The sequence below is a fragment of the Orbicella franksi genome, chromosome 2, assembly GCF_964199315.1.
Source record: "Orbicella franksi chromosome 2, jaOrbFran1.1, whole genome shotgun sequence".
Classification (NCBI taxonomy): Eukaryota; Metazoa; Cnidaria; class Anthozoa; order Scleractinia; family Merulinidae; genus Orbicella; species Orbicella franksi.
Genome location: NC_138146.1, coordinates 17,060,415 through 17,079,896, shown reverse-complemented (window position 1 = coordinate 17,079,896; position 19,482 = coordinate 17,060,415). Strand labels below are relative to the sequence as shown.

At 38.5% G+C, this 19,482-nt stretch overlaps 2 protein-coding genes across 2 annotated transcripts; both read left to right on the top strand.

The window, feature by feature from the left end:
• The first annotated feature begins 381 nt into the window (after positions 1–381).
• LOC145478340 (ubiquitin thioesterase zranb1-B-like) lies at positions 382–13,737 on the top strand. Its single transcript, XM_081456328.1, has 6 exons — positions 382–2,138; positions 4,346–4,417; positions 8,050–8,248; positions 8,543–8,787; positions 9,239–9,468; positions 11,609–13,737. Exons 1-6 carry the CDS (start codon positions 953–955, stop codon positions 11,768–11,770), a joined length of 2,094 nt encoding a protein of 697 aa, XP_081312454.1. The 5' UTR covers positions 382–952; the 3' UTR covers positions 11,771–13,737.
• A 2,457-nt stretch (positions 13,738–16,194) lies between these two features.
• LOC145478345 (tubulin delta chain-like) lies at positions 16,195–19,072 on the top strand. Its single transcript, XM_081456335.1, has 2 exons — positions 16,195–17,167; positions 18,411–19,072. Exons 1-2 carry the CDS (start codon positions 16,195–16,197, stop codon positions 18,854–18,856), a joined length of 1,419 nt encoding a protein of 472 aa, XP_081312461.1. The 3' UTR covers positions 18,857–19,072.
• Positions 19,073–19,482: the final 410 nt, after the last annotated feature.

Sequence of the window (19,482 nt, the reverse complement as noted above, 5' to 3'; positions counted from 1 at the left end):
CATGGCCATAGTGGAATAACTGTGGAGGTCTTTTGCGTGCAAACTTTTATTAGACAGTCGTGATATCAACTCGAGAACCCTTGCCTTCGTTTATCATATTTCCTCGAAGTAATATGCGTTAATATATATTCAGTTCCGGCCTTATGTGACTTTTCTAAGGGGTGGTCAATCTTGTACAACAATCACCCGCCCACATACCTAGAACGTTAATTAGCGACAGGGAATTCACAAGCACAGATAGGTCGTGAAATATTATAGCCCGACGTAAGTAGTCTAGCTTAAAGTGAGTTGTCAAACATCACATCCGCTCGTTAAGGAAATTACATATGACAACTTCCGAGTGTTTATCAAGGCAACGTCAAATGTAGGATTTTCCATCGTGAAGAACCTAAGCATAATTTTCAATTCATAGCGCTTGAGGGCGTTGGTTAATTTCGAATTTTTGTCAAGAATTCCATCTCGGATTTATGGATTAACGCTAATCGGCGTCGAATGTCTGGTGCTAAAATGACCAAGAAAAAAAATTGTACTTCCAGTGGATCTGTTTGGTTCGCTCGATCCGAGTGAGATCTGGGTACGAGGATGCCAGATGTTTGTTGACGTCACGGCACGAGGCTTTTCACTTTCAAAACATCATGGCGACAGCTGTGATATTGATGAACCCGGGAAAGTATTCGCCGATTTTTTCCCGTGAACGTCATAAAGGAACCCCGGCCGAGCATGAAAATCAGCTTCATGACACCTAAAGTACTTGGTAAAAGACGTTTGGCCGGAGCTTTCGGTGTTGAAGGCCCGAGAGCTCGACGAAATAGTGAACCGAGATTGGTACAGCTTCTGGGATCTTTCGCGGAAGGTGTTGTTAGGAGAAGACGGTATTTGTTGAATTGTGAACACTTGAGACATTCACTTCGTTCTGTAAGAACTTTTACGTCATTGTTAGATTATTTTCATCATGCCAAAGAAAGAAGAAAATTTAAAATGGGCGTGCAAGTATTGCACATATTCTAATTGGCCTTGTTCTATAAAATGTACTTTGTGCTACGCTCCAAGGCCGCCGCAGGTTATCACGCAAGAAGCGAGTAGACCGACAGGCGTAACAGAAGATATTTACGAGGCAGCTAGCAGCGACAGGATTATCTCTACTGATCCGATTATTTGCTCATCAAGCGACAAGAAAGCGCTGTCTCCACGACACGCCGAGCAGACTGAAGAAAATTCAAAATGGACGTGTTCATGTTGTACATACGAAAACTGGCCTCGATCGCTTCATTGCGCCATGTGCCGGACGTCGAAGCACAAATCAGGCAAGAATGGAAGACACATAGACCTAGGAAATGGCAACAAGGATACCTCTTCTCGAAGCGTTTCTCCAAAATCACCGGGTTCTGTTGGTAACTACGGAAGGCTTGATTCCAAAACAATAAACAATGATAAGAATCGCGCGCTGTTAAAAAATCATAAGTGGACCTGTCCACAATGTACTTATGAAAATTGGCCAAAAACTGCCAAATGTGCACTTTGTAAGTGTTTGAAACCAGCCAAAACAAAACAAGAAGAGATGGTGAAGAATGCAGGACTAGATAATAATGCAAAAAGACCATCCACTTCAAAAAGGAGGTCCCCCCCTTCATCAGTCAGTGAGGCCACTTTAGAAATCCAACCAAGCAGTCAGACTGGGGAAAAGATCATTTATGACATCCCAGCCTCAGATGATGTTAATGATAATGAGGAGGTACTGCAAATTCGCAATTGTCTACAGGATTCGGATTGGTTGTGGTTGAGTGCTTGTATAGGTGTTGTAGAAGGTGATGTTTCATCAGTGGAGAGCTATTTAAACTCTGTCAGTGACCTTTCCAGACAGTTGACGAGAGAAGACTGTTTGGTGTTGAACCGACCAGGAGTCTTTGAAGTGGGACATACACTAGTTCACTTGGCATTTAAATTTAAAAGAGATGAACTCATGACTATATTGCTTACTCCAGAAGTGACAAGCCATCATTTAAGACGTGTTCCTTGCATTGCTTGCCCAGAACTAGCAGCAGACATAAGGAAACAAATGGGTCACACCATTAGACAGCGTAAAGGTGACTGGCGCTGTTACTTTTTCACTGACCAGGTCACATTTGTTTTACCAGCAGGTGAGAACATTATTCTACTATAGTTAAAGTTCTTTGCATTCACTATAACTTGCATAATCTTAGTCTTAATCTTAGTATTTAACTTCTAATCAGTTAGAGCTGGACATTTCTGTGGAAGAAAGGGTAGTATTCTCTTAATCTTATTTCATTATGGCCAGTTTCTAGGGTTACATGGCAAAAACACTGGGGCATTCCATCAATAGGGAGTAGGAAAACTACTTGTTTCTTTACAGTGCAGTAGCTGAGTGAAATGCCAGCCTGGTAATTTTACCAGCTGATCTAGTCTTGTGGATGGACATTATCTTTGAAATACTTACAGTGCACAAATGTTTCATAGAAAACCCATAACATAACCAGCAAGTATCCAGTGTGTCTACCCTGATTACCATCACTGTTTCGAGATTAAACTGGGAACAAACTGTAATCAAAGCTAGGCGTAAGTCTTGTGTGCAGGTCTTTTGAAGTTGTTGGTGTCCTGGTGCATCACTTGTCAGGGAGCAAATTGTAAGAGAGATCCATGGAAACTGCCAACTTGATAGATCTCAATTTGTAATAGAACACCCACTATGTTGGGTCTTACTGAAAGTACTCTGGAGCTGTAGATGAAACTGATATAACAAAACATTCAAAGGAATTCCGGAGTAAAGTACTTCTAGTTAAACACAATACCAAGGGATTACTGAAAACAGTGAGAGTTTGAGTTTGCTGTAACAGATAGTGGTGCTTTCCATTCATAATCTCACATCTAAATAACTTCAAATCTGAATTTTTTACTAGTATTTTGTAAATTAGTTGCATTTACAGTACTGATATGTTGAGATGTTACATGAAAAGTTCTCAAGGTCTGCGAAATTTAACTGATTGATGATCCATTGCTTTTAATTAAATCATCTGAATTTGGTTGTTTTCCTTTATTAGGATTATGTGTGACATATTTTTTAAATGCCACTCGTGGGTGTTACATCAGTAAATTGATACAATGCAAATAAAATAACTCTAATAAAATAAATGATGAAAAATATGCATATAATATTCATGTAAACTGAATCTTGCACAAGATACTTATTGAGGATGTTAAAGTTTTCACAAAAACATTATTAGTCTTCTCATAAGATAATCACTATTGCTTCGCTGGGATTTATTGGTTTTATTAGCCTGCTAATAATAATATTTGGACGCTTCTAGAAGAAAAGGGTATTCAAGGGTTAGGGAGAATTTCTGATGTGTAGATATTTAAATAAATCATCCTCTGTTAGAAAACCTGCGTGTCAGAATTTTTTTAAAAAAATGATTGTCACACCCACTGGTTAGAATACTCATACAGAGCTCTACTTACACTACTTACCAGGCTAATACAGTTACTTACACTACTTATTCAATATGATTACTTCCGCCACTTACAATACTAAGACTTACACTACATTACTTACAATACAGTTCAATTACTTACACTACTTACACTGCAATATGATCACTTACGCTACTTATAGTACTAATACTTACAATACAATAGGATAACTCATGTTGCTTACAATACTAACACTTAAACTGCTTCCAATGCAATACCATTACTTGCGCCACTCGCAATACTAAAACTTACATAACTTGCAAATATTACAAATTTGATTACTAATATGCTACTTACAATTCTCACACCAGAAACGGTTTGTGTTGTAATGGTAATTCCATTCTTTTAACTTATAATATTTTAGTACAAGTATCCTGACAGTATCATATCATTATGGAATCACTGTGATGATCATACCACAATTTTGCAAGAGACAATATTGCGCATTCCAAACAGCTCCAAATTAGAAACAAATCAACGCAACTATCCAAAATTGTATATTCAAAATATTAGAAAACATTTCAGCTGATGCTTACTGATAATCTTTGTAAGTAAGTTATTTTGTTGCTATGGAAGATTACAAATTGAGGTTTGGAAATCAAGTTAGACATAAACATTTAGATCTTAGTACAAGCACTTTGTTTTTTTTTTTTTTGTCTTAAACTCCAATGAGGGGTACATATACATTTAAGTGTAGTGAAAATATACTTTGTTTATAACTTTGTAAATTTTCAGTAATTGTACTATAAGCTTTGTAAGGTATGTTTTGTGATTATACAGTGTAATTATAATAATCTAAAAAAGAAAGTACTGAAATGTTGTAATCAGAATCTGACAAAAATATTGTAACTATGTGTAGATGTCCAGGACTTTCCAACAAGAGTACAGAGGCAAGTGTTTGATGACATTCTTGACAGGGATGTTCAAAGAGGTAAGAAGAATAAGAAAGTAAAGGTGTTTTTATATATGAAAACACTCCACCTTGCAGGATGTTGAGTTGTAACAAACTCTGAACAGCTATATCTTGTTAGATGCTCACTGCACTTGTATTTATGTTTTTGTGGAAATGAGTTATAAATTAGAACTACCCAATTAACAGTCTACAACATCCATTTTATGTAATTTAGTTGTTTAATGATCTGAAATGAAGCCTCTTTTCTCCAGTAACCCCACTCTCTCTCTCTATAATTTCCCTCTCTCATGGTAGTAAAATAGTCACTTGGGGCTTAAGAGTCCCTGTCCATAAAAATGGAAAATAACTCGGCAAGGGTCAAAAATTCGAGTTCCCTCATATTTTCATGGTAGATAGGCTAGGGCATGACAAAAACTACTGGATAGTTTTTTTGGCAAAATATCCTTTTATTTCAAAGAAATATGCAAATAACCAAATTCCGTTAAAATCGTCATTTAACACACCATTTTATTAAGCAAGTTTGAGAGCCTCGCATGCAAAGCCACATCATTCTTCCGTCTTTAAAACACTCTAATATTTTTGTGCAATGTTTAAATGTGTACTGGGTTGATTTTAGGGAATGTTGCGTTGTCTTTTTGGGTGCAAAATAATTAAATTTCGAAGACATGTATCTCATTCACTTAAAAGTACTTCGTGAATATAATTAATTTTCACTATGTGCGAAACCTTCAAATGGATCAAGCTTCTGGTGGTTGAATCGCAGAAGGATGGTCTACAGATTCCTGTAAAAATTTCTTTGGGCAAATGATTGTGAGCGACGCGAGAGCTTTTCAAAGTACGTCAAAAATGCAAATATTTGACCATCCATCGTCAAATTTCAATTTACGGGTTAGACGTATATTTTAGCATGCATCACATGATTTGACCTATGTTAAATTGAAATAGACACAGAGCTGATAATTTCAAAATGTTCTAACCTCATTTGCTGTAAAAGGCAGGTGCAAAACCGATTTGACGTGTTTCTCTCACCATTCATCGCACATAAAGCAGAAGTTTGCTTTTGTTTACATAACGTCCGATGTACATCGCCAACTGTCAACTTATTTAACGGTCGAATACCATGAATCTGTGACCCTCTTTCCACACATATGATCACCACTGCATCTAAGTCTAAAACGGCTGAGTCATTTGTAGATAGTTGCTTGCTTTGCACTACACCAAAATATTACGTTTGATCATCATGGTTTGATGGCTTGAATCCTTGCTTGCAACGGTTCCTTGTTCGTCACGCAATGCTGTCATCCCATTTTAGGGGGTAGGGGTAGGACAATTTCTATCCTAATACGTAAGGCTCCGTAAGGCTTGGAATCACTGGGAGCACACAATCGTGTTGAGTAGGAAGAGATTGAATTAAGAAATGAAAAGAATGAATAGTTTACCATTGCCCCTGTTGTTATCTTTTACTCGACCACCGTTACCTACATGCCCTGCGTAATACTGTAACGCTAAACTCATACCTAGGTCTTTTCGCACTACGCAATCATTTGTAATACAGTGGGCTACCCTCGGGGAAATGGGTGGTGACCGCTTAATGGGGCTAGCCGCTTAAATAGAGATTGGTGTACCTTGAATATTTAATTTTTCACTGTCCGGCTATAAATTTCTTGGTGAACATTCAAGACAATCATGATAGACGTGTGTTTGAATTATCACTCATAATGCACCTTCAATTTCAGACTCTTATCTGCCATTGCCCTTTCCAAAACAAAGTTCTTAAATTTTGGGTGGCCGCTTAATAGCAGTAAAGACAATAATGAAACCCTTATCGGAATGACCAAATGGTGGCCGCGGAGGTAACCGATCAATAGGTGTTTTATTTATAATATTTTACTGATGATAATTTTGGACTGTATTGCAACAACATACCAATGCCGCGCCACTAGGCAATCAAAATACGCCAAATAAAATGGCATGGCCAGGGCTATTTACTCACGTAATTACTAATTAAATTTAGTCTGTTTTTCTCACGAATTAGACACATTGTGATTTCCTATTTTTATTTCAGCTAGTTCTTGCTTCATTGATCTATAATTTGCTTATGGCGATTTTCTTAAAATTCTAGTGAGTACAGGCACTAGCTTTATCAGCTGTTGTCTGAAACGTCAGAACGTACAAAAAACGTGACGTGGACCGACACCACGTACACTACAGAACGCGATTATATAAATATACACATATTATTATATATATGAACAAACAGATGAACAATGATTAAATTGTTTCAGTTATCCCGAGAGTACTCTATACAAAATAGATCAAAATGTGCAGCATATGCCATGACAGCATTGCGTGACGAACAAATAACGGCTGTAAGATCGTGCTGCGCCGACATGCTTATCAGCAATGGTCAGCAATTGATCAAACGCAATATTTTGGCGAAGCGTAAAGCAAGCAACTATCTACAAATGACTCAGCCGTTTTAGACTTCGATGCAGTGATGTTCATAAGCGCAGAAAGATGGTCACAGATTCATAGTATTTGACCAAAAATAGGTTGACAGTAGGCGATGTACATCGGACGTTAACCTTGTGTAAACAAAAGCGAACTTCTGCTTTATGTGTGACGAATGGTGAGAGATCGACTAGAAACACGTCAAATCGGCTTTGGACCTGCCTTTTACAACAAATAAGGTTAGAACATTTCGAAATTATCAGCTCTGTGTCTATTTCAACTTATTATAGGTCAAGTCGTGTGGCACATGCTAAAATATACGTCTAACCCGTAAATTGAAATTTGACGACGGATGGTCAAATATTTGCATTTTTGACGTACTTTGAAAAGCTCTCGCGTCGCTCACAATCATTTGCCCAAAGAAATTTTTACAGGAATCTGTAGACCATCCTTCTGCAATTCAACCACCAGAAGCTTGATCCATTTGAAGGTTTCGCACATAGTGAAAATTAATTATATTCACAAAGTACTTTTAAGTGAATGAAATACATGTCTTCGAAATTTAATTATTTTGCACCCAAAAAGACAACGCAACATTCCCTAAAATCAACCCAGTACACATTTAAACATTGCACAAAAATATTAGAGTGTTTTAAAGACGGAAGAATGATGTAGCTTTGCATGCGAGGCTCTCAAACTTGCTTAATAAAATGGTGCGTTAAATGACGATTTTAACGGAATTTGGTTATTTGCATATCTCTTTGAAATAAAAGGATATTTTGCCAAAAAAACTATCAAGTAGTTTTTGTCATGCCCTAGCCTATCTACCATAAGAATATTAGCGAAATCGAATTTTCGACCCTCGCCGTGAAATTAAGAATTTGTCTGATTTTTACAGGCAGGCACTCTTAACAGGGCTTTTACTGTAACATCCTAGGGTGACAAACATCTAATTTCTTGGTACAATATGAGATGCAACTAAAGGAAAATCATCAAATTCATTTGAGATTTTCAATCACTCAGAACATTGTGCAGTTCCAGAAAATATCCATACTCCCCACAGAAGGGGCTGGAATTTTCTGGGGGTGCCTAGATTCTGTAAGACCAAACATGTAAAGAATGGTTTGATAGTTAATTGGAATTTCCATGGAGGAAGTATGGATATTTTTCTGGAACTACACATTCTTTTGTTGTTTTAGTTTTAGAAATGGAGTCTCCTGTTATCAACTGGAGTGAAGAGATCACTGAACAGCTAGGCAGTAGGATCTATCCCCTGTGGAATCGTTCTGCTGGAGATTGTCTTCTTGACTCAGTTCTTCAGGCTTCATATGGGGTGTTTGATAGGGATAACACATTAAGAAGAGCATTGTATGACAGTTTAACTGAAGGAGGCTCCAGGTAAGACACAAGTGGAATTTTACATTTTTCAAAAGGAAATATCTTATTCCATATTGAGGAAATGCAAAGTTGCCACAGTTACTAAATGGCACAGTAGCTATCAACTTATTACCCTTTCAAATTTACTAGGCAAAATTTATTTTTGAAAACATTCTTGTTAGTGAGAAGATCAAAGGGTGTTGACATAAACAGAGACTCTCCTGTTAATTGATCCAAGCTATAAGAATTCTACGATTTTTTTTTATCAATATTAATGTTCATACCACCAACCCAGGTTGTGTTTTATGTCAACAGGTTTTTCAACAGGTACAAGGAGTGGGAATCAATGCAGGCAGAAACACTGCAGTACTCACTGGATGAAGACCAGTGGGAACAAGACTGGGCTTCCATTCTCAGTCTTGCAGGTCAGCCTGGTACGTCCTTGGAACAGACACATGTGTTTGCTTTGGCACACATTCTCCGCAGACCTGTCATCATCTACGGTGTGAAATATGTCAAGAGCTTTAGAGGGGAGGTGCTTGGGCTAGCTAGGTTTCAAGGTACTGTTGACTTGTTTATTCTCCTACTTGTTGTGTAAACTGTTATTACTCTACACATACTAGTGACATTTCTTCACAGCTGTTATTTGGGCTGTCAGTCAATGATTCTATCCACTAATGGCTGCAATGGACAACATTTCTTTGTGTGTCCTTTTGTTTTGACACATAAAGTAGCAGAAATGCACAGTTAAGACTCACATACCGGTAAATACTACTGCTTTGGTAACTCTTCTGTGGGCTTGTTACAAACTATGTTTTGCATAAATTTTTGTCCACTGTGTTTCGAATTCAAAGGTGGTATATTGTCACATCATTTGGTTCCTCTTTGGATAGAATTTACTGTATGCACTCTAGAGACAATCACAGGAATGAATAGCATGTAACATTCTGGAAGTGTTGTATTTCTTGTAAAGTACATTTTCTTACTCCGCTGTCTTTCCTGTCTGTTTAGGTGTTTATCTTCCTGTTTTATGGGAACAGAGTTTCTGCTGGAAAAATCCATTAGTGCTGGGCTACACTAGAGGACATTTCTCTGCCTTAGTTGCTATGGAAACAGACAATTCCAACGAACTTGGTGCGGGAGCTAATGTGGATAGTATAGATAGTGTTCATGTGACGTATCTGCCCCTGGTTGACTATGAAGGCAAACTGCTACCTGTTCACTTTCTGTCAGCAGAAGAGGTGAGGACCAGACATAATTCATTATGATTAGATATTAGATGGTTTTAAAACATTGTTGAAAAATCTGTGTAGAGAATAAAGTTGTTTTGCTGATTTACTTGAGATTCCTCTTCTGTAGGCAACAGATGATTTCTACCACCTTTTGATGACTCTGTGGCCAGTAACTTTGATCCAGTTCCCTTGATCTGGGCAAAATGCCAGTTATAAAAACTCCCTTTATAATACAGCCCCCTCTAATGCGGACAACAGACCTTAACTTGTATGAATAGACAAATTCGGCTAACACACACGTGACATTGAATCGGGTGTTTACATTGCGTGAAAACGCGGCTCCCTTAACATTTTCTTTATTATTACAGCCACTTGTATTTGTTGTGTTAATCATGTGCGTTGCTGTAGTTGTTTATTCAATAAAGAATAGAAATGGTCAAAATCTCGAGAAATTTTCCAAAATTTGGGTCAACAAACATGGCCTTCGTGGCTTGAGCAAGGCGGAAAAAAGAATGCTGGAGAGAAAAGCTATAAGTTCTTTCGGGAAGGGTATGTTGACGATGTTTACACGTGTCAGTAGTTGGAGAATTTCCATGTCAAGGCATGTTGCTAAAGATCTCTAAGAAAAATTGAAGAGCCTCATTTTAGCCGTAATCTTCAGGGAGAGCGATGGCAGGGCAGAAGTTTTTAATTAATTAAGCACGTTCTTCTTGTAAGAGAGGAAGCGGTGGACATTACAATCATGTATTTGCATTATTGTTCCAGTCGAATGATTATTTGTGTCTTAATATCAAAGATATCCCGAGTGATGCAATCTTTACATGACTACCCCAGTCTTGGTATATTTCGAGAGCAGTTTCTCTGTGTTAATAACACTTGATTTTCTCGTTGTAGTATCCCACTAAATCTGCATTTTTCTATCTAGATTAGGCAACAGAAATTGTTATGATATTTAGGAATTCACCATGTCTGTTAAATACTGTGAAAAGTGTAATGAATTTTCCCCCTTTCTTTGGGTTGTACATTCGGAAAGAAGGTAGGATACAGAAAAATTATGTAACCTGGGAATTCTAAGATGTTCATCTAATTAACTACAGGTTTCATCCTCAAGATGTTTGTGCCTTTTGAGAAATAATTTCGCCAGCCCTAGTCAAGACTAACATCACACATTCTCCTTCAGATGCTGCCGAATCCGTTGCTTCATTTTCTTTTCTGCTTTGATTCATCTTTTCTGAAGCGTACCTCTTCACTGCTTGGACCTTCTCCTGCTCATCTTTATCTCATGAAAAAAAAAAGGAACTGCATTGGCCTTCAATCTAATTTTACTAGAGTAAGGATTAATAAAATCTTCTGATGTAAAGTGTTCGCTGCAGTACTGACATTGAAATATCATGGATCTCTTTTCATTTTCATGATCCAAACAGAGAGGAGACTTTTAAAATTTAACAGAAACCTGTGAAACGGCAGATCTTTTCAGATCTTAGCGGAGCTGTTCTGACAGTCTCCGGTGCAACAAAACCGTTGAAGCGTGGCTTATTTTTCTCTAAATGTCAATACATACGCACTTGTTTTGGTTGTTGTTGTACCAAGAAAAAATGAGGGGGTTGTACCCAATTCAAGTCACGTGACACCCGTGCGTGAGTTAGCCAAATTTGTCTATTTGACTTGTATATTATGGACAAACCAGTGATGATTTCTTATTCAATACAATGTACTGTTTATGATCTCTAATCAATGACTATTATTATGTACACATGTACAATAAATTTAACATTTGATATCACCTTTTTCCATCAGTATTTCTAGTTCTTTGTAGCACCCCTAATTGATTTCTCTGCTGAAACAATACTTAACCAATTAATTTTATTCTGTTATCATGAAAAAACTGCAATGGCATCCAATAAATGTTTATTGAAAAAGTTAGCTGCACCTTGAAGACCTGCTTGGGTCAGTTTGACTTGAAGAGCACTATACTATGACTGGAGCCTTTACACTGACCTCACATCTGTGACTTGTATAATGCTGAAGACTCTCTAATCCAGATTAGAGAGGTTAAACTGTACTAAAAAAGAATTGCATTTCTGAAGTTCTGTAGCTGCCTAGTATGGTTTTCAAGTGAACTGAGCCTGTTATGCTGTTAACTTTTCAGAGGGGCAGCGAAGAGCGTTTGTTGCGTGAGTGGCTAGACTGTTGTGTGACAGAGGGTGGGGTCCTTGTGGCACAGCAGAAGGTTACACCAAGACCTGCACTACTCAATCAACTGATTGATGACTGGTTAGACCGTTACAGGAAGCTCAGCAAAACAAAGTGATGTCTATGTTAGATCATCAGATACAACATGTGCAAACAATATCATATATTATGTACACGTAGTGTTGGATTACCAATGCTAAATTTATACCTGCACAATGCTAGTAGTCATTTTCAATGGCCTATAGCAAGGAAAAAGAATCCAGTCTCCTCTTGCAGGGATTCAAAGTACACTGTTATTTTGCCTGTAACCAAAGGTCAGCGTGACCTCAAATTTTGCTTTTGTTTGCTGGTTGAAATTTTAATCCAAATTACTGTAACTACCAGGTCATTTTGACTAGCCCTTTCCTGACTACAAGTCTTCCTCTCCTATGGAGCTCCTTCCTTCACTCGCTTATGTGAATCGATTTACAGCCGTCATGTTTTTCTACATGTAAACTACATTCAGACCGAACTGTTTGACTTTCTGCATTTAGTGTAATTAGTTCAAGAGGATTTTGCCTGAAATTGTATGTTGGTTCTGTAGTTACATGGGAGACCCATTATGATACAATATAGATTGTTATAGAACTTAAACAAATCAGTTCAGATATGCACCTTTGAAACGTTTAAATTAAAACACCGAACTCTGCTTTTGGTTCATTAACTGGACTTTATTTGTGAGTCAGAGGTTAAATAAACTGGACACTAGCACTTAGTGAGTTTGTGGTAACACTTCTTTTTTCTCGGCCTGCTTCACCCTTTTTTGCACCCATCTTCTTCAGACTCCATTAGAAATGATCCTAAACATGTTTGTTACAGAGTAGTTCTTTGATTAGGCACAGAATATCTTACATGAGTAGGGTTTAATTAATAATCAAATCATTATAATAGTTTATGTTATAAAATCGCAATATAATTATTATTATTATTATTAACATTGCAATTTCATTAATAAAATATGTTTGAAGTTTAGACCATATTTGTATTTGGTAACCCTACTTTTGTTATTTGTCCAGCTAATATGATGTTAAGAGTGATTGAAAATATCCTATCACTAATTTGTGTAATTTTTGTTGTTGTTGTGTGAATCACTCAGATTTTAGATATCTACATGAGAAAAGAAGACTTGTCATCCACGATTCAAAGTTAGCTAAGTATATTCTCTAACTTGAGAAGTGTCCATTTTATTAGTCAAATCAAAACATGAATGATAAAAAAATACGAAATGTTTAAACTGAATTTTAAGTTGAATCAATTTTGTTAGTCCCTACCTGCTTATACTTATGAAGATTGAGTTTCCACACTAAAATATTCTTGAAGTGTTGAAAACAAATGGTTGTCATTTGTAAATATGGTCTTTTCATCAAAACTTGTGCTTATTGCATTTGAAATGTGTATCATTTAATTTTCTAGGATATTAAGGAAATGATTGTATTAAAAGTATTTTCAGCTAGGTTGTATTATCAATTGCACATTGTATATAGTTATTTTTTCACAGGGTTAACTTACTGCTTGTGCTGTGCTGTCTTTTAGTCTTCTCTATTTTTACTCTTGTATTACTTAGAGTGATAAATGTACAATTTCTCCTTATAATATCAACATAATATTTTGTTAAGAGGTAGTGAGAAAGAAGACGCAAATCAACATACAGGGACCGCGGAGACCAATACAAACAAACGTTAGGTCAGTGTTATCTTGCATTTGCGCGCCATCTGGAGCCCTAGAAAATAAATCCCAGCCCCTCCGCCTCCGCGGTCCCTGACTAAGGGGATAGTGCTGATGCAACACCAGAAGTACCATTGAAAGAATGTATAATGGAGTCGCTCGGCAGAATTTAACTTGTTACCCCTAAGGTTCACTGTAACTGCTGGATAACTTGACTGTGTTGATGTTTTGTATTTTTCCTGGTTTGTTCTGTTTGGATTTTTTGGTTATAGTGCTTGTGAATTTCCAAACACAGCAAACTGTTGTTAATAAAACACTCAACTCTTTGTGTTGAAGAACTATGTGATGATAGAAAGTGGATGGGCCCTTTGCAGAACGCTGTTGTGACCTTGTCAGTCAAACAAGGTTTGAGGTACAAAGTTGATGTCACATTTACAAACTGAAGGCTCGAGGAAATTTTTTATCTCTTACCCAGATAATCCCCTTAGAGGAAACACATCTCGTGAAGAGTGAGAAGCTCTGGGAACCAGATTATATATGTCTTATTAATCAAGCGCGAGGGCCGTTGTGGTAGAATATCGGCCCGAGGTCTTGACATTGCCTTAAAGAGATTTATTGCACGACGGAAATTGTTAAGAAGAAATGCTACGATCACGGAGTGGAAAAACATCTCGAACTTCAAACGCGTAATTCTGACTGGGAGCCGACTTTGCGTATACTCACGTCTGATGTTAAACAAAACTGACGGTAAATAGAGTTGGAAAACAGGTTCTTTCAGAAACCTAAGCCATGAAACCACAGAAAATCTCCACGAGTGATCGTGCTTAATCATCCGGGATAGTGCCCGGTGTAGTTACCGTGACACGTTGGGTGACATGTTAAATATTGAGTGTCATTCGAGACATACTTTGAGCCGTCGTCTCGTTGGTCGTATCGAGATCCAGATCCAGATCCAGATCCTGTCCCGTAAACATCGAAGAGTATTAAGGATTGAAGAGCGTTCCGTTATTATCGCTTCTCGTGTTATTTTCGACCGTTCCCGACAAATCCGTAGAACCGGTTACAACACCCGGTTTGATACTTGGACAATATTGGATCGGCAATGGAGCAATCTGATCGTGTTGATTTTAGTTACTAGCCCACTGAACTAACTTAGTCGTGCAATAAGATGGGTAGTACTTTCCACCCATACTGGCTATAGAACCTGTAGTGTGACATATTGGCTATAGTAGATCTGTAGTAAGCGAGGTGACCTCGGGCGACATGACATGACTGATTACCAGACAAACAGCCCTACAAGATACAGTTTCTGAGCACTCGCGCAAGACGGCAGTCTTTATCGCAGGCGGAAAAGACGGAAAAGAACAACGATCAGAAGGAACTTGCCTTTTGATTACTCTTCTATTGTGACAATGATCTTTAATGCAATTCAAGTTCTCTTTTAGACGCAGTAACATTTGAAAAGGGTGGTTTAACAGTGATGTTTCTCGTGGGCGTGGTTGCTCTCCGGTCGTATTCAGCCCAACTGAACTAATCACACAAAATCAAAAATTTATTATCAACAATCTTGAAGGGGTGATGGATCAAATGGATTCGTCACAAACGTGCACTATTTATTTTACTCTTTCTTCCCAAAATTATTTACTTCCAATTTGTTTAGTTTGAGATTAAAAAGCCCATCCTTGTTTTTCTGCCACCCAAATCGTTCACGAGACTTCACCGTGTCCTCTTTTCCTGTATCCGCCAATCCTGATGTAGCTTGGACCACTCGATCACAGTGATTACCCCTAATGCTCGATTCCTCAGGATTTTCACCCGAGGAAATCGAGATGGACTTGTCGTAGGACGCCGCAGCAGATGATCTTGTACTGGCAGGACTTACACTAACGCTGCTTTCATTTCCATCTTCTCTATCACACTCCAAATCATATATTTTGATTCCGTTTTCGTTCACTGGCAGCACCTCGGTAATACAGTTTGATTGCCGGAAGTAACTTGCCCGATTTGTTCTTGCTGACTTCTGAATTTTCTTTAACGGGTGTGTTCTCTTTAATTGCCCGACATACTTCTTTTTCAGACGTCTTCGTGATGTTCTTATCAAGTCCTTCTCGAATGATTCCTCTTTTGGTTTGAGTATCTTCAAATACAGCTCTTTCCACAGGGAAGGGCGTGGCGGTGGCAAGGTGAGTAAACTTGGAAAACCTGATGATTTAGACAGCCTTTCAGACCAGCTACTGGACTCCTCATTACTGCTATTTCCTTGATCTAACAGGCTTTCCTTATGGGTACATATATTAAGAGATTTGTAGTTATTTTCAGCGAGTTGTTCCTGGATATTATAGCGCTGCTCTAACCCAGCTTCGCACTCATTTACGCACAGAATCGACGATGTATTGACAAACTCGATGTCTTTTACTTCAATGCTAGAGGACACCTTGGTAGTATTTTTAGTAGATTGTCTTAATTCTAGCTGCGATTGCCTTGATTTTGTCTCTGAAGGACATCGGATGTAGATCTCGACCACAGGTGTTTCCTCTATTTCTTCCACTTCGTTTTTGTCGATTTTACCACCTGAACTTATCACCGAATTGCAACTCCCCATGTCAACGCTATTGCTGTTTCGAAGTGAAATCTTTTTTCTGTACAAGATTGTGACGCAAAATGAGCCACATAAACGCGCTCCCACGTTTGCACGTGCACTCGAACACCCGCGAGGGTCCGCGCCAGGTGATATGGGTAAATTTTTTGGCGCGAAAGTCTGAACTGAGTTTCCCCAGGCTTCTCCGGTCCTCGATCCAATATGGCGGACAAGAGATGCAACTTTGATTAACGTTCAATATGTCCGTTGTTTCGCTACAATTAGGCCAATGTGGCAATCAGATAGGCGGAGAACTGTTCAATCTGCTAATAGAGGACGCAACAAAGCTGAATCCTCAGTTTATTTCTAAGACTGTTGATCGTAAAGTTAACCAGGAATATGAAGAAGAGGTCGTGGAGAGATTTTTCACTCGAGACAAAACGGGAACTATCAATGCACGTGCAGTCATGATTGATATGGAGTCTAAAGCAATCTCTCAAACGTTACTGGAGGCCAAGAAGTCAGGCAAGTGGACATATCCTACGGGCCAACAATTTTGCCAGAAACGCGGTTCTGGAAACAACTGGGCACATGGTTTTCTGGAACACGGACCAAAATCAACGGACGCCGTGCTTGAAATGGTACAGCGAGAGGTGGAAAAATGCGACAGATTAGGCGGATTTTTGATCTTGCTCAGCTTGGCTGGTGGAACTGGCTCAGGTGTGGGAGCTCATGTTACAGCTTGCCTTCGCGATGAATTTCCTCATTCGTTTATATTGAATCAAGTCGTTTGGCCTTATGGGACAGGGGAAGTCATAGTACAAAATTACAACGCCATTCTAACTTTGTCTCACTTGTACAAGTGCTCAGACGGCATAATTATCCTGGAGAATGACAAGTTGCAGAGTATATGTTCAAGGTTAATGAACTTAAAACACATTTCTTTCAAGGATATAAACAGGGTAATCTCACATAAACTTGCCAGCGTGCTGCAGCCAGTGAAGTTGTTCTCTCCCGGACAGGATGCGGCGTCTTACAAAAATGCAGTCTCAGTGAGAAATCTGCTTGGAGATCTGATTGAACAAGTTTGTCCACATCCTGAATACAAGCTGATGACTTTAAAGAACATTCCACAAATGGCAGAAAATTCCTTAGCTTATAGTACTTTCACTTGGCCAGGACTGCTAAAGCACCTAAGGCAAATGCTCATAGCTGATGCCAGCATGGAGGAAGGTACATACTACAGATGGGTGTGATATTTTGGGGTGGCAGTGGCAGACTTAGGGGAGAGACCCTGTTTGATTAAAAAAAATCCAGGGCCCAGGGGCCAAACAGCCTTACCCTCATCCCCCTCCACCCTGCTTCACTGGAGCAAAAAAGGTGCCCATTTTCATACACTAAAGGATTCATCTTCACTTTCCCTTTCCCCAACTCTCTTCTCCCCTCCCCCCCCCCCCCCTTTTTAGCACCTTTGGACTGTCCACTGGTTGGGGTGAAAATCAAAAAGATATTGCAGATCGGGAGAGAAAAACTAAGGTTAAGCAATTTGTTCAAAATCAACCCAGTTGCTAGGCCTGGAATGTCAATTTTCCACAATTATATTGTTTCAAATGTTGCTTCTAAGATATTGGATATATAGTACAAAACAATATTCCCTATGTGAAAGTTTTCTTTCTCTCCTTACCTGTCAAAATAATAAGTACTGCATTACAATCGTGAAACAGAATGGGCCCTTCATTGCAACTAACTGTCACATGGTACAATATTTCCAATGCTGGAGAAAACTGAGTCCTGGGAAATCCAAAGCAATTAAACGACTTAAACTAGTAAAGCTTGACCTTTGTTTTGCTCTGGGTGTCCCAGATCATAGCTTGTTCTCCAGCATAATGGATTTTGTAATGATTGACCATTAGGTTCAAACAGCTCCTCAGATGGTGGTATCCTACAGTGTAGGGGTTAAATAGAGAGAGATTGTAAAGTTAAAGTTTGCCTGTGGGTTTAGCTGAGTTTCCTTTATTCAAGTACAGTTGAACCCTGCTATTTCAAACTCTCAGAGGAAATAGAAAATAGTTTGAATTAGCTATTAGTATAGTAAATGACTGTAGGGTAGTTCGAAGGGAAATGGTTTTGAGTTCAAAATAACAAGGAATTTTGAGAAACAACACGACGTTTTTTAAACATGTTTCAACAGAATCTTCTGTCATCTTCAGTTTAAGTTACAAAGTACAGATTTGAATATATAGTGTATGCAAAATGCTAATTCACTATGAGAACAAAAGGAAACATGACAATGTAAAAAAGGTTGTGTTGTTTCTCAAAATTTTAACATGTCTACTACTGTCCAGACCTTTTAACAAGGAATTTGAAATAACGGAGTTCAATTTAGCGGGGTCTGGCTGTACTTACATCCCCTAAATCCTTTCCTGCAATGTTAGTGCTCTCTAGCCAATGAGAGACTTCTTTCACTGCTTGGCAGGTATTGACTGGGAAGTGAAGTTGCCTGTACCATCAAACCCAGATGGTGCAGATTTTCATCAAAGACCAGGAGAACTGCCTAGATTGAGAAGCCGATTTAACAAGTCTGTTGCCAATCTTTTGGTGTTAAGAGGAGTAGATGTTCATAGGTCAGATTTGTCTTCTTTTAATGACCCAAGACTACATGCAAACTGGGTGCCATCCACTTGTGCTAATGCGGTATGGTGCCACCCACGACCATTCAACCATTATGAGAAGTCTGCCACATTGCTAAGCAACAGTCAAACTCCTGTAGCACCTTTAGACTCTGTAGTCCAGAAAGCTTGGAACATGTTCACCTCACGAGCCTATGTGCATCAGTATTTGAAATATGGAATGACTGAAGATCACTTTGTGGACAGTTTTGCTGCTACTGAACAAGTCATTAGAAACTATTCTTCCTTGTGATTTGGTTAAAAGCTATCTGTACCCTGTTATAAAATGAAAGCTTTCTACTGGTTAATGTAGTTTTATTAAAAGTGAAGTGTCTAATTTAAGGATGTTTGCGCAAAAAAATTTTTCTGAGACTTTTACCACTGTAAGATGATGAGTTAGCTATGTCAGAAATGTAAAAAAAAATGGGGGGTTACCGACTTCGTTTTGGAGAGAACATGCCCAGAAGAACACCCTAAATCTGAAAACATCGGGCTTCATTAGTGAATAAGGCCACAGTGTCGGTAAGCCAAAAAATATTGCAATTAGATCTTTGAAGTGAAATGTTCTCTGCCAAATGTTGTTTAAGTGGACCTATTAAGTGAATTTAGTCAACTGGCGAGGTTCCTTAAAGAACAAGTTCACATTTAACGACCATAGTTTCATGTGCCTTGCAGCCACAAGATGGCAGGATTCAATGTCCCGTGCACAGAAATCTTAAAAAAAATTTCAAATTCCCACGTGATTTTTTGTTCATTTTTGGACAAGATTGTTACATCCAGACAAAGCTATGGCAATGGCCATCTGCCCTATCATTGCTCATTTTATTACTTAGCGTGTGCTCTCATGCATGACGTGGCATGTGAATTTGCGTGCATAGT

Bases quoted from the DNA above. Each gene is read 5' to 3' on its own strand.
- LOC145478345 (XM_081456335.1), top strand. From the start codon at position 16,195: ATGTCCGTTGTTTCGCTACAATTAGGCCAATGTGGCAATCAGATAGGC. The intron at 17,168-18,410 runs GTACATACTACA...ACTGCTTGGCAG, and splicing joins TGATGCCAGCATGGAGGAAG to GTATTGACTGGGAAGTGAAG.
- LOC145478340 (XM_081456328.1), top strand. From the start codon at position 953: ATGCCAAAGAAAGAAGAAAATTTAAAATGGGCGTGCAAGTATTGCACA. The intron at 8,788-9,238 runs GTACTGTTGACT...CTGTCTGTTTAG, and splicing joins TGGGCTAGCTAGGTTTCAAG to GTGTTTATCTTCCTGTTTTA. The intron at 9,469-11,608 runs GTGAGGACCAGA...TTAACTTTTCAG, and splicing joins ACTTTCTGTCAGCAGAAGAG to AGGGGCAGCGAAGAGCGTTT.